The sequence below is a fragment of the Nicotiana tomentosiformis genome, chromosome 3, assembly GCF_000390325.3.
Source record: "Nicotiana tomentosiformis chromosome 3, ASM39032v3, whole genome shotgun sequence".
NCBI lineage: Eukaryota > Viridiplantae > Streptophyta > Magnoliopsida > Solanales > Solanaceae > Nicotiana > Nicotiana tomentosiformis.
This window is the reverse complement of record NC_090814.1, coordinates 3,268,291-3,283,376: the sequence shown is the minus strand read 5'-3', so window position 1 is coordinate 3,283,376 and position 15,086 is coordinate 3,268,291. Positions and strand designations below refer to the sequence as shown.

The 15,086-nt window shown below is 39.4% G+C and overlaps 1 protein-coding gene across 1 annotated transcript; it reads left to right on the top strand.

The window, feature by feature from the left end:
* The first annotated feature begins 11,753 nt into the window (after window positions 1-11,753).
* LOC138907276 (uncharacterized) lies at window positions 11,754-13,908 on the top strand. The gene is made up of 2 exons (XM_070197867.1): window positions 11,754-12,642; window positions 13,172-13,908. Exons 1-2 carry the CDS (start codon window positions 11,754-11,756, stop codon window positions 13,906-13,908), a joined length of 1,626 nt encoding a protein of 541 aa, XP_070053968.1.
* Window positions 13,909-15,086: the final 1,178 nt, after the last annotated feature.

Here is a 15,086-nt window from a genome sequence, read left to right as displayed (position 1 = left end):
AATTGATTCCAATAACTAAAATTCATAAAATATTATTATTATTATTATTATTATTATTATTATTATCTATACTATTATAAAATTATATCCTTCGTAATTGTATCACATGTTGAGATAAAATTGTAATTACAACTATGTATTTCTTTGTGATTTATGTTAGGAATTTGCCTGACAGTGAAATTTGAATTCAACTGGAGTAATTAAGATTGTGCCAATTATGCATCTCAATGACATGATATTATATTTTTTCAGCTCATAATTTTGGCTGAAAAAAATTCAATCGAACAAAACATAGGCAAGACCTACTCTGATGGAAATAATCGCTAGATAGTGAATTTTAAACAAAGATCTTTCTATACACCACTCAATTGAAAACACTTCTCTGAAAAAACTTTGTTGTGCATGCCAAATTTTTTTATAATGATAGTGATCACAATTATATATTTAAAGTTGAGCTTACACTAAATCAGGACCATCATCGTAGACATGGATAGAGTTGCTATATCCATATCAAGCTGAACATGTTCACCAAAAAAGCACAAGGAAAACAAAAATTGTTCGCGTGTATAACTTAAATTCATAAATAGATGGTAGATTGTAAGACATAAATGGAAGTAAATATACACGAGGCTTTACTTCTGAATAAAATTGTTTATCAATTAAGGAGAGTGCAGCTGGTATTGGAAGAAGATAAATGCAATAAAGGAAGCTATGCAAAATTGGTACATACATGTGTAGACATATAAAATTTATTGGGTCTAATCTATACAAAATTTGGATTAAATTCATTTGGGTTAAATAATTAATTTGGACTTTATAAATTAAAATTAGTCCATTTTATTATTTTCAAGCCCAAGGTCCATTTTATCTTAAGACCCAGACTCATGTCATGTGTCAAGTGACATGGCATGTGCAGTCAAACCCAAAAACCAACAAGATAATGCCACTTGTTAAATAATGTGGCAATCCCAGTCCAAAACAATGACCAATCAAGAATCGCCAAGTGTCTAAAATGACATGTCTTAGCCAATCACAAGCAAGCTTATCACACAGCTTGTGTGATAAGTTTGGTGACTCACATGAGCCAATCAGAATCAAACAAGAGAGTTCATATGTAGCTGGACTGTCCATCCTCTAACCATTATAAATAGAGGGATTACATAACTCTTTGAGGACATTCAGAATTGGAGAAGAGCATTCCGCAATTGGTGAAGGCAACCATACACAGAGAGATCAATCATCAAGTGCATAGTTCTTCAACAAAGGAATGATCAACAAAGTTTTCTCCAGAGATCAACTCGTAATAACAAAGTGCTACTCGATTTTTGGCGATTAAATACATCTCAAGGAGGTCTGCATCATCCTAAATTTGAGAAAGACGCTTCTCAACCCATCGAATCACGAAGAATTTTAGAGAGGAGAATCAAGAGATACATAGAATTGAACTCACAAATATTCATCAATAAAATCTCTTTTTTCTTCATATTATTTTTGTTGCAGTTTATTTTCCTTACTACGAAAATTTGTTCTCGCCCAATGGGACCAGTTCTACCCTTCATCTCTTCCTCTTGTAAGTTGAAAACTACAAACTTCAGATCTACGACTGCAATGGACTTCCGGAAGTGTGATGATATTCCATGCAAAGATGCCACTGCTACCGCATTCGTTGAGCTCAGTCATCTTGGCCCGATCACTCGAAGCAAGTTCAAGGCTAGTGGCTTGGAAGGATCCGAATACTTTGCCTCCTTGGAGATGGCAAAGAAGAGCAAATCTCACATGATGTCTGCAACTACAATCTTTGGGGGCAAAACCACATTCTCGCTATTTGATGAACTTTCTCAAACAGCCTCCAACCTTGGTGGATTTGAGGATTTTGTGGATTCTCCGGTTTCAGTAAAAGTCAATGCCTTAATGACTGATGCAACTAAAGTGGACGAAAAGTTTGCCATGATGGAACAGACTATAGAAGTCTTGAAGAAATATGTTGAAGACAAAGACCTTCAAATCGCTCATGTCACGACCCAAAATCCTAACCTGTCGTGATGGCGCCTATCGTGGTACTAGGCAAGCTGGCATTACAAAATAATCCCAACTCTTTTAACAGAAAATGAATTAAAGTAGTTAAAATAACAAAATTTTCATAAACAGGGATAAAACCCAAAATATAACGCGGAAGTTCCCAACTATCGGGGGTGTCACAGAGTGCATGAGCTTCATACATCATAAGTTTGGAAGATACTGTCTATGCTAGTCTGAAACAAAATAAAACAAACGGAAAGATAGAGAAGGAGAGATAAGGTCTACGAAACGCCGGGCAACTACCTTGGAATCTCCCAAAGATCAACTGTGCAATGAAATCAACACCATCTGTGTCCGAAAACACCTGAATCTGCACACGAAGTGCTGGGTGTAGTATGAGTACAACCAACTCAGTAAGTAATAATACTAAATAAAAAACTGAAAGTAGTGACGAGCTTCTCAGTTAAGCAATTACAGTAATTTCCAACATAAGAAAGTAGACATGCTTTCAAGTTCAACCATTAAGGCCCAAACAGTAATTTAATATCAAGTTCGATTGAAACAGAAGATAATATCTCTCAGAAATTTTCAAAACAGTGATATATGACAACTGAAGTACAACAATAATGAAATCAATGCATCCTCTCACAGCAACAGTCACTCAGTCCTCCCATTCACTCCAACCTCACAATCACTCTACACTCGACACTCGACACTCACACTCAGTAGGTACCTGTGCTTACTAAGGGTGTGTACAGACTCCGGAGGGGCTCCTTCAGCCCAAGAGCTATAATCTGCACGGACAACTCACGTGCTGCACGAACAACTCACGTGCTATAGTATAATGTCTGGATCCGCACGGACAACTCACGTACTGCACGGACAACTCACGTGCTATAGCATAATATCACGTACTGCACGGACAACTCACGTGCTATAGTATAATATCTAGATCCGCACGGACAACTCACGTGTTACACGGACAACTCACGTGCTATAGTATATTATCTGCATCCGCACAGACAACTCACGTGCTGTACGGACAACTCACGTGCTATAGTATAATATTTTACAATTAGGCCCTCGGCCTCACTCAGTCATAAATCTCTCCAATCTCTCGGGATCTCAATAATCATGAAAATCAGCCCAAACAATAATAATATGATGCATCAATAATGAACAATAGAGACTGAGATAAAATAAATAAGTAAAACTGTGACTGAGTACAAAATAATAATTTAGCAGATAATTCAACATGTATGCGACCTCTGTGGGTCCATACAGTGCCAACACATAGTCTAAACATGATTTGTGGTTCAATTTCCCTATTACATGAGGAATGTACAGATAACGACTGATTATTCAACTACACGGTTCCATGGAATTTGACCAAGTCACAATTCCTACGGTGCACGCCCACACGCTCGTCACCTCAAAACCAATCACGTATCACAGAATTCAGGGTTTCATACCCTCAGGACCAAATTTAGAACTTTTACTTACCTCAATCCGAGCAATTCTTTTTCAATAAGCCTTTTCCTTGCGATTCGGCCTTCAAAAACCTTGAATCTTAGTCAAAATAATTCGATACAATTAACACGAGTTATAGGAATCAATTCCATATGAAAATGCTAAATTTCACAATAAAATCCGAAATTAACTCAAAATATTAATAATGGGGCTCACATCTTGGAACCCGAAAAAAGTTACAAAATATGAACGCCCATTCAACCACGAGTCCAACCATACAAAAATTACTAAATTCCGACATCGGATTGACCTTCAAATCTTCATTTTACATTTTTGGAAGATTTTATAAAAATCTGATTTTTACTTCCATAAATTCACGGATTCATGATGTAAATGAGTATGGAATCATGAAATATAATCAATATAGGATAAAGAATACTTACCCCAATGTTTTTCCGTAAAAATCGCCTAAACCGAGCTCTCCAAACTCAAAAATGAGTAAAAATGGCAAAACTCCCCGTTTTATGGGGGTTTTATGTCTGTGGCGCCACAGATGGCATGGGGCGCTGCCTGTGGTGCCCTTTCCAGTACCTCCAGCAGTCCCAGCACCAGGGATAGCGCCCCACGCTACCCTGGACGCTGACGGGAAATATTTTCTGACACGAAAATGGGCATAACTCTCTCATACGATGTCCGAATTCGACGATTCTTTTTGCTATGACTCCGAAATTTCAATACGGATCTAATGCATCAATCAAAACTGAATTTGATCTCATTTTTTTAATGTGATACCACTTAATCTTGAAGAAACGACGTCAGAACATTCTACATTCGATGCCGAAACCTATCAAATCAAGTCTGATTGACCTCAAATTTTGCACACAAGTCATAAATGACATAACAGACCTAAGAAAATTTCCAGAACAGGATTCCGACCTTATATCAAAAAGTCAACTCCCCGGTCAAACTTCCAAACTTAAATTTTTTATTTTCGCCATTTCAAGCCTAATTTAACTACAGACTTCCAAAATAATTTTCCGGACATGCTCCTAAGTCCAAAATCACCATACAAAACTATTGGAATCATCAAAATTCTATTCATGGGTCGTTTACATATAAGTAAATATCCGGTCAACCTTTTCAACTTAAGTTTCATCTTGGAGACTGAGTGTCTCAATTCATTTCAAAACCTCACCGGACCTGAAGCAATTACCCTGGCAAGTCATATAACAACTTTAAAGCATAAATTGAGTAGTAAATGGGGGAACAGGGTTGTAATACTCAAAATGACCGGCCGGGTCATTACATTCTCCCCCATTTAAACATACGTTCGTCCTCGAACGTGCCAAAAGTTGTTCCCAAGCCTTTAAATCACTGTTCCACCTTTTGCGCATACCCGAGGGTGATCCCACGTCACTCTATTCTATGTAGGTCTGACAACACAACATAAATGAAAGCCAGTAATCCAACCTTAGCCCATAATCCTTGGAATTAAATTTCCAGCATTCAGAATTTCTTTTCAAGACCCGAATCTCACATCTACACATTGTATAAGTCTGAACAAACTGTATCAAGCCATAACCATAACCCCAAATATAATCACATAACATACTACATAACTCGCATGCTCGCAGCACCATTCCCGATCATAGTAACTACTCCAAACCAACCAAGTACTAGTCTTAAACCCCACATTCCATATAACCTCATTCCAAAACCTTCAAACACTAACGATAATGAAAGAAACATACAAGAACTCACAACCACTCACCAGATCAGCAGGTCACAGAGATTTCCCTCATTCAACAGGTACCATAGCCAATTATTTAAGCCAAATTCTAAATTATTCTTCCAACACGCTGTAATCAAACCTGATAGTACCCATTCTAGGTCCAATGACCTTATATTATCAAACACAATTATTTCACAGACATGCCATACCAGTATAACTTCAGCCACAACTGCGCAATCCGTGTACCAAAAATGGAAAATGTCTCAAACACGAGAACCATTTTGCAAGTTCAACGAGCACCACCACAACTGCAATGCTATAAGCTCATTATATATATTAGAACATAGACACACAAATTTAACAACAGTAACCAGCTCTTCTAGAGCTCACATTAACATCACTCGCACATGGGCTCAAACCTCGCATATATGCGCACTCCTAGCACGTAGTTATCATAAATAATTAACGCAACTAGTGCCCCCGCTGAGTTTAAATAAAACGCTTACCTCAAACAGGCCGCAACCCTAAAACAATATGCTTCTGAGAACTCTTAGTCTCCAAATTCATAAAATACATGAATCACCGTAACTGATCCCAACTCCAGCACACGAATGACTAACACACGTTTCATGCATGATCATCCCACGAGGAATACTTTCATAATTCTTCTGTGCCCCATAACAATAATTTTAATATCAGCAGTCTATCAACCAGGTGAGTACCGCAATACCGATCAAAACCCGTAAGTCAAAATGCAATGCGCCTTCTGAAATGCGCACCCTTCTCAGGGATTACCGAGCAGTTAGAACATTCATCTAAATATCTGGAATTGACCATTCCACCCAGAATTTGTGACCTTCCCATCAGGAATGAACTGCTACCTTGTACGTGTAAATCTTAATTCCGCGCCACACACCACATCTATCATGCCATCATGTGACAAGCACGAGTATCTCATTATCAACTTTGGGTAACCAGCAAATTACATACCCGGTCATTCAGTAACCTTCATCTTGCTTCCTTCCAGGAGGAATTCATAATACACAACACGTTCCCTACACCGGTAGAAAATATCCGGTTCAACCCATGGTAGAACCTATTAAGAACACTTTGAAATCCATTTGCACATAACCAAGCTATCATAACTGATTCCCTCTAACTTGACCAAGCCACGCAGGTTACCAAACCCAAGAATATTGCCACCAAAATTTCTGTAAAGTCTCACCACATCATAATAATCCCATAAATACCACAGCCATAACACTCACTTTGAAAATACCTTATGTGAATTTAAAATTGTTCCTCTTTCCTTTCTTATACTGAAATGTAGAATCCATAGTCATACAAAACTACCGCAAGTCCCGACACCTTCAAATGCAAATCTCAGATTTTATCCATACACAGGTCCGGAAACATTCTCAATTGCTATATATAATTCTCAAACCCATTAAAATTTTCTCAGGAGTCACCCACCTTGCTCAAATCTAAATTGCACCGCCCAAACGGGCCGAAAGACACAAACCCCATTAGCACAACAACCCCCAAAGAAATAATCCTGCCTTAACACCACCAATCAAATTCATGCTTCGTGCGCACTACGTTCTTCAAAATAACAATTTAATCATTCCATGATTTTAGTATTTTTATAAAGTGCCATATAACCCGTATTCAGGAATTTCCTTACTCGAGTCATCCTTGATCTCCATCTCTGCAAGTCATAACTGATCCACAAGTATGTCTCCAACTAAAACTAAAATTTAACATATAACCATCAAATCAAATTGTCAATAGCAGGCTCCCCCATTTAGCTTTAAGCTGCAATTATATAAACTTAGAACCCGCAAGGATTTCTCCTTCTCAATTACCATGATCTCGCACCGTTAACCTGCCAGACTTATCAAAGTCTTTTGTTAAGATTTTTATGAACATTCTGAATCACCAGCCATAGTCACACACTCGACCTCTTACCGGGTAGCAAGTAATATTCCTCGTAGAAACTTCATCAACATCACGCCACCGCTAACTGCTCACAGGAGATAACCCACATGTGGAATTCCTAACCGACATCTTCCAACGACGCTGCACTGGGTGCAACGACCACGTAATCAGTAAATTCTTCTAAGCTCATGCTCGCCCACCATCTATATAAGTCTGCACTTTCCCTATTGACATCAACTGAAAGTTCAACAATACCTTCCGAACTCAAGTCATATTGCACCTGAAACGATAATTCGATCTTCACATCCCTCTTCATTTCAAACAAACTCCTTTATGCCATATTTGATCTTTCTTCGTACAGTAACCATCACTCTAAATAAAGTATGTAGGCCACATCACATTCCATCATGATTCCCAAACCGTTCTACACTTTCTCAAGGCGTGCGACTACCGTACCACAGAATCCATATGCTAATATGCCACTCTTACTCCCGTTAAACCATCTCCTTCAAGCAACTTCTCAACCTCTACTTCTCCTACTTGACTTGCTAGTACTTCAACCACCGTGAAACACTTCCCATCATGTCTTCCCTCATACTTTGTTACCCAACTGTTGCATCAAATCAAAATGCATCTCTGTAGCACCTGGACTAATAAAATGTTACCGACGCTAAGCCTCTTCAAAGATCATCTTTCTCGAGCCATCAACATTAGAAATACCAATTCGATTCCAAACCGCTGCATACAACTATCTCTGGTAACCTCCCCTCATGAACCATTTCATAACACCCTGCCCCGAAGGCAAAATCCAAGAAAATCATAACACCGGCGGACCATAATGCGTTCAAATAAGCACAGCGACACCGCATCACAATAAAAATTCCACCATGCTCGTAAATACCAAGTCTTGTTACTTTAACAACCAAACTTGGACATCTATAGTCTGATTTCCTTTCCTCCGCTGGAATTAATTACTGAACTCTTTAATCATGCACTGAGAAATCCTCTCTTCGAGCCATTCTCCGCCTCAACACATAACGAGTACCTTACCATTACACTAACATTGTGCGATAACAATGCATAGCCATCTTAGGAACCCGTGCACAGTCTCAAAATCATAGAAAATACAGATACTGAGCTGGAATAAAAGAACATTCTTCTGCAAGGCGAGGATAATAGCCTACCCTAACATGCAGGGAAAAACATACTGCACCACGTTTGCAATACCACTACAACTCCTCAACACCCAATTGATAACAAGTGCTTCGCGTCGCATAAGATTGAGTAGGAAGGAAATAAAGGCACAAGCCTTAATAGAATCAAATCGCACGATGAGAAAATCAAGAAGGGAAGTGCTCCTAACAGCCCTGTATCCTCTCGAAGATAAGTACAGACGTCTCCGTACTGATCCGCAAGACTCTATTAGACTTGCTCATGACTCGTGAGACCTATGTAACCTAAGCTCTGATACCAACTTGTCACGACCCAAAATTCTAACCTGTCGTGATGGCGCCTATCGTGGTACTAGGCAAGCCGACATTACAAAATAATCCCAACTCTCTTAACATAAAATGAATTAAAGTAGTTAAAATAACAAAATTTTCATAAACAAGGATAAAACCCTAGATTCTGTGATACTTGATTAGTTTTGAGGTGACACACATGCTAGGTGACGGGCGTGTGGGCGTGCACCGTAGGAATTGTGACTTGGTTAAATTCCATGGAACTGTATAGTTGAATAATCTATCGTTATCTGTACATTCCCCATGTAGTAGAGAAATGGAACCACAAATCATATTTAGACTATGTGTTGGCACTGTAGGGACTCAACGAGGTCGTGTACTTGTTGAATTATCCGCTAAATTATTGTTTTGTACTCAGTCACATTTTTAATTATTTATTTTATCTCAGTCTCTATTGTTCATTATTGATGCATCATATTATTGTTGTTTGGGATGATTTTCATGATTATTGAGAGCCCGAGAGACTGGAGAGATTTATGACTGAGTGAGGCCGAGGGCCTGATTATGAGATATTATACAATATCACGTGAGTTGTCCATGCAGATCTAGATATTATACTATAGCACGTGAGTTGTCCGTGCGGATCCAGATATTATACTATAGCACATGAGTTGTCCGTGCGAATCCAGATATTATGCTATAGCACGTGAGTTATCCATGCGGATCCAGATATTATACTACAGTACGTGAGTTGTCCGTGCAATACGTGAGTTGTCCATGCGGATCCAGATATTATACTATAGCACGCGAGTTGTCCGTGTTGCACGTGAGTTATCCATGCGGATCCAGATATTGATACTATAACACGTGAGTTGTCCATGCAGATTATAGCGCTTGGGTTGAAGGAGCCCCTCCGGAGTCTGTACACACCCTCAGTGAGCGCAGGTACCTACTGAGTGCGAGTGTCGACTGCCGAGTGTATAGTGATTGTGAGGTTGGAGTGAATGGAAAAATTGAGTGACTGTTGCTGTTAGAGGATGCATTGATTTCATTATTGTTGTACTTCAGTTGTCATATATTACTGCTTTGGAAATTTCTGAGAGATATTATCTTCTGTTTTAGTTGAACTTGATATGAAATTACTGTTTGGGCCTTAGTGGTTGAACTTGAAAGCATGTCTACTTTCTTATGTTGGAAATTGCTGTAATTGGACTTAACTGAGAAGCTCGTCACTACTTTCAGTTCTTTATTTAGTATTGTTACTTACTGAGTTAGTTATACTCATACTACACCCTGCACTTCGTGTGTAGATTCAGGTGTTTTCGGACATGGAGGGTGTTGATTTCATTGCACAGTTGATCTTTTGGGAGATTCCAAGGTAGCTGCCCGGCGTTTCGCAGACCTTGTCTCTCCTTCTCTATCTTTCCATTTGTTTTATTTTGTTTCAGAATATCATAGACAGTATCTTCCAGACTTATGATGTATAGAAGCTCATGCACTTTGTGACACCCCGATAGTTGGGAACTTCTGCATTATGTTTTGGGTTTTATCCCTGATTATGAAAATTTTGTTATTTTAACTACTTTAATTCATTTTTTGTTAAACAAGTTGGTATTATTTTGTAATGTCGGCTTGCCTAGTACCACGAAAGGCGCCATCACGACAAGTTAGGATTTTGGGTCATGACAGCTCAACTCATGAACAAATTGAAGGCCTATGCACCTGGAGAGTCGAGCCACGTCCCTCCTTGTTCACCTGTCTTCACCTCACAAAAATGGCTGTTGAGGAATCGCTTGCTAAGTTCAGCATTCAGAAGGAAAGGCAATCCACTTCGGTTGCGGTGTTATCTGTCTAACAATTGCAAGACATGATAACAAACACCGTCAGAGCTCAATATGGTGGTCCATCACAAAGTTTGTTATATTACTCTAAGTCTTATACTAAGAGGATTGATTGTCTAACTATGCCAACCAATTATCAACCATCAACGCTGCATCAATTTAATGGCAAAGGAAACCCAAGGCAATATATTTCCCACTTTGTCGAGACTTGTAGCAATGCCCACTTTGTCGAGACTTGGTAAAACAATTTGTTCAATCGCTGAAAGGAAACATTTTATTGGTATATTAAATTGGATGCCAAGTCCATTGATAGTTGGGAGCAACTTGAGAAGGAATTCCTCAATCGTTTTTACAGTACCCGAAGAACTATAAGCGTGATAGAGTTGACAGGCACCAAGCAATGGAAAGACGAGCATGTGGTGGATTACATCAATAGTTGGAGAGCGTTAAGTTTGGAATGCAAGGATCATCGTTAAGAAATATCTGTTGTGGAGATGTGCATTCAAGGAATGCACTTGGTCCTTTTGTACATCTTACAAGGGATCAAACCTCGAACTTTCGAAGAACTTTCAACGCGAGCACACGACATGGAGTTGAGCATCACAAGTCATGGAAAGGCATCTCCATTTTCTGGTCAGAAGGAGTTAAAAAAAGTGTTGCATCAAAGAACCATACTAAAGAATCTATGGTGGTGAAAGCAACTTCACGACCAAGCAAAATGTGAAAGAGGATAAGGCCTCGAGTCAATATCCCAAAGAGGAGAAACGTCGCCCAACCTTGAAGGAATTAGAGGCGAAGGTTTATCCGTTTCTAGATTCGGACGTACCCACGATCCTTGATGAATTTCTTGCCAAGAAAGTCATCGATCTCCTTGAATCAAAAAGGCCTGAGGAAATTGGTAAAGTTGGCGATCCGAAATACTGCAAGTTTCATCGCATCATTAGCCACCCTACAGAGAAATGCTTTGTCTTGAAGGAGAAAATCATGGCTCTTGTAAGTGAAGGAAAAATCATCGTAGACATGGATGAAACAGAAGAAGCAAATCATGCAAGTATCGCGCTCAAGAAAAAGAAGTGTTCAAGGTTGCAGAACGTTTCAAGCACTACCTTATTACAATTTGGAAGTTTCGAGCCTGCTGAAGTTGATATTCCAAGGAAAACTCTTGAAGGTTCACTGGAGCTGGGCACTCAATCCAAAGACAAAGACGATGAGGGTTGAACTCTAGTCACTCACAAGAAACGAAAACATCAAGCAGTTTTAAGGCTATAACTTCCTAAGCCAAGAGCAAAAATGAGCGATGTGAATAAGCTACAACCGCCAAGAATTATTAAATATTCTATTAGCAAGAAGATTAACAATGCCTTATCACCGAAGTTTCGAAAGTCCATCACATTGCATGAATTTTTTCCTGGAAAATTCCTTCATGGAGGTCACGTTGGTGCAACTCATGTAGTTTCTAATACTTATGAAATAAAGGAAAGCAACGATGATCTTGCTCCAATGAAAACACAAGAACATCATGATAACAAAAAAGTTATCGTATGTTGTACGACAATTTCCTTCACAGATGATGCCTTGCTGCTGGGGTCTAAGCCACATAATAGACCTTTGTTCATTGTACGGGTCATTCGGGAACAACATCTCAATTGCATACTTGTTGATGATGGTTCGACTGTCAACATCATGCCAAAGATAATGCTAAAAATGTTTGGGATCTCTATCGATGAGCTACCCAAAAGTAACCTAACAATCCAAGGTTTCAACCAAAGAGGACAACGAGCCTTAGGTATGATCCGCGTGGGATTATCCATTGGTGATATGAAGTCAAACACCTCGATTCACGTCATAGATGCTAAAACATCATACAACTTGCTGCTTGGGCGTCCTTGGATTCATGAGAATGGAGTGGTGTCGTCTACTTTGAATCAAGGTATGAAGTACATAAGGGATGGAGAAATAGTCAAAATTGATGCAAACATCAATCCTTTCGCTGAGACAGAGTCATACTTTGCAGATGCAAAATTCTACCTAGATTCTTGCGAACGGAGTGTGGAGAAACCATTATCAATCGATGACGCTGATGTCAATTCAAAAGAAGAAAATGAGGCTCAATGGACTACCACTAAGCTGTCCAAGAAGACAACTGAAGAAGTCTTCGTTAAGCTATCATCATCTGAAGGTGACATATAGATAGAGACTGATAAAGAGCATCTAGTTTTCCGCTATGTTCCGCTTGAGCGTCAAAAGAAAGGGAAACCTATGTTAAAAGAATGTACTCCAAAGAAGAAAATAAGTCACATAGCGATTCAAGATTTGAATGAGCATATGACCGTCCCAATTCACAAATCCCATCCGTGACTTGTGAGTCTGCTAAAGGCAATCTCCAAACTGATAAAATAAAGGGCACTTTGATCCTAAGGCCTTCATACTGCTTGAAAAGTCTAGTTACGACTTCTACAATCCATCAAGACTAGGAGAACTCAAAGACGAAGTCACTGGTGAAAAGATACATGGGCTCAATGACTCCCAAATGAAGTTGAGAAAGCAAGGGCACTACGCCGCCACTCCAAAGTTTGGGTTGTGATTCAGTTTGGAAGAGCTTCTTCGAATTTCATCTAAGAGAACCAAAGAGATAGCTTCATCACAACATACATTGGTAAAAGAGATGAAGGAAGTTAAGGGCAAGAAAATAAAATAACGGGCTTCAGTGTTTGATCGCATTGGAGGCTCAACCCCTTGGGTCTCGGTGTTTGAAAGGCTAAGTCACAAAGGTGAACGTGTATCTTCCAAACATATAAAGGAAGTTTCCACTACCTCAAAGACCTCTGTCTTTTGTTGCCTGGAAACCACAAGGAAGTCACCATCTAGAAAGACATTGTCAAAACATAAGGAGCAAGTCCATGAGGAGCAGGGTCATTTTGAAGTTATTGGTGACAAAGAAATCTGTAGTGCTTTCCCATCATGTATGAAGAGGAAGTCTATTTTGTCAATATCCACAGATGGTCCACTGAAGGTGCAAAGGAGAACCATTATTTACACTTGCCATCCTTGTAAAGAAGCAGAGAAAGAGAAAGAAGCCATGCTGACCATCCAAGGAAGTCAAAGAGAAAATTCAGACTTTGTGGAAACATCCTATCACATAACTGTGGAAGATAGCCCATGCCTTAACGTTAATGATGAAGTACACGAGGCTCCCCCTCAACTAGAATATGGGATGCAATCAACTGTAGATGAGCATAAGGAACTCAATTTAGGCACTCCGAAAGATCCACGCCCCACCTTCATTAGTGCGCTTCTTACGCCTCAGGAGGAGGAGGAATACTCCAAGTTATTAACCGAGTACAAAGATGTGTTCGCTTGGTCGTATAAAGAAATGCTCGTTCTTAGTCCTAAGGTAATCGTTCATCATTTAGGGATCAAAAGTGGAGCACACCCTGTGAAGTAGTCACTGTCGCGCCCCTTTTTCTCGCGAAAGCGGGCTTCGATATTGTGACAACTCTTTTGAGTGGGAGGTAAAGTCTTAAAAGAAGAAGAGTCGCCACCTAACTATTTTTAAGGTGCGTTAGGGCACCTATTATGCAGATAACTCTGTTTGACTAGTCAGCGCCACCAAAGATCGGGTAAGGGCTCAAATTACCTCAAAGAGAAGGTGTTAGGCACTCTTCAAGGTCCACAACTGTGGGTCTCGACTGAACTTAAGACTATGTGGTTTATAATTAGGCAAGATGATTAAATAAACAAAGAGAATAAAGGGTCAAAGAGTTTCATTATAACACAATGAGAATTGGTAAAAATCTTAAGGACTACAAGGATACAACTATAATGGTCTCTATTAGATGACTAAGTGTATAAAAAGAAAGGGGGGTCCTAAGTTTTTTAGCCTAAAGGATCACCCCGTGCAACATAAATAATACTTCGCAACTCCTTTTAGATAGGAGTTGCTCATATTATTCAGCGAGCATAGACTATCATCTCCTGCTACCCGATTACTATGTTGAAGTTGTTTACTTAGAGAGTTCTAATTCAATTCCAGGTCGCGACCTATGCGTGCACTACCCGTCCCATGCCTATGGTCTAGGAGGCATTGTACCTCTATTTGGGTGGTTCTAGACTTTACTTAGGCTGCTCAAAATGATAAAACTAAGCAACATTCAAAACAAACAGGACTTCACTTAAGGACAGTTAAAGGCTCAAGTTAGCCTCCACACTTAGACAACAAATGTACGCAAACAAATTTCCACGTTAGGCACTAGACAATTTCAGAATTGAGGCAGGAAACAAGTCATCAAAACAAGCAGAGAAAGGGAAAGGACACATACTAGAAGAGACAGAAGAGGTCTTGAGAAAAGGGAAAATGTGTTCATGAAATACTATATCCCTGGAAACAAAACAGGAATGAGACTCCAAATTGTACAACTTGTAGCCTATATTGGCAAAAGGGTACCCACAAACACACATGGTACAGCCCTGGGTTAGAATTTATCTCTATGAAGCTTAGGCACAGTAGAATAATAGAGACAGCCAAAGGCTCTATATTTTTAAACAATTAATTAAACAACAACACGACCCCATGAGTCCTACAATATCGGCACGTAGCCTAAACACGATCTTTATCACAAGCCT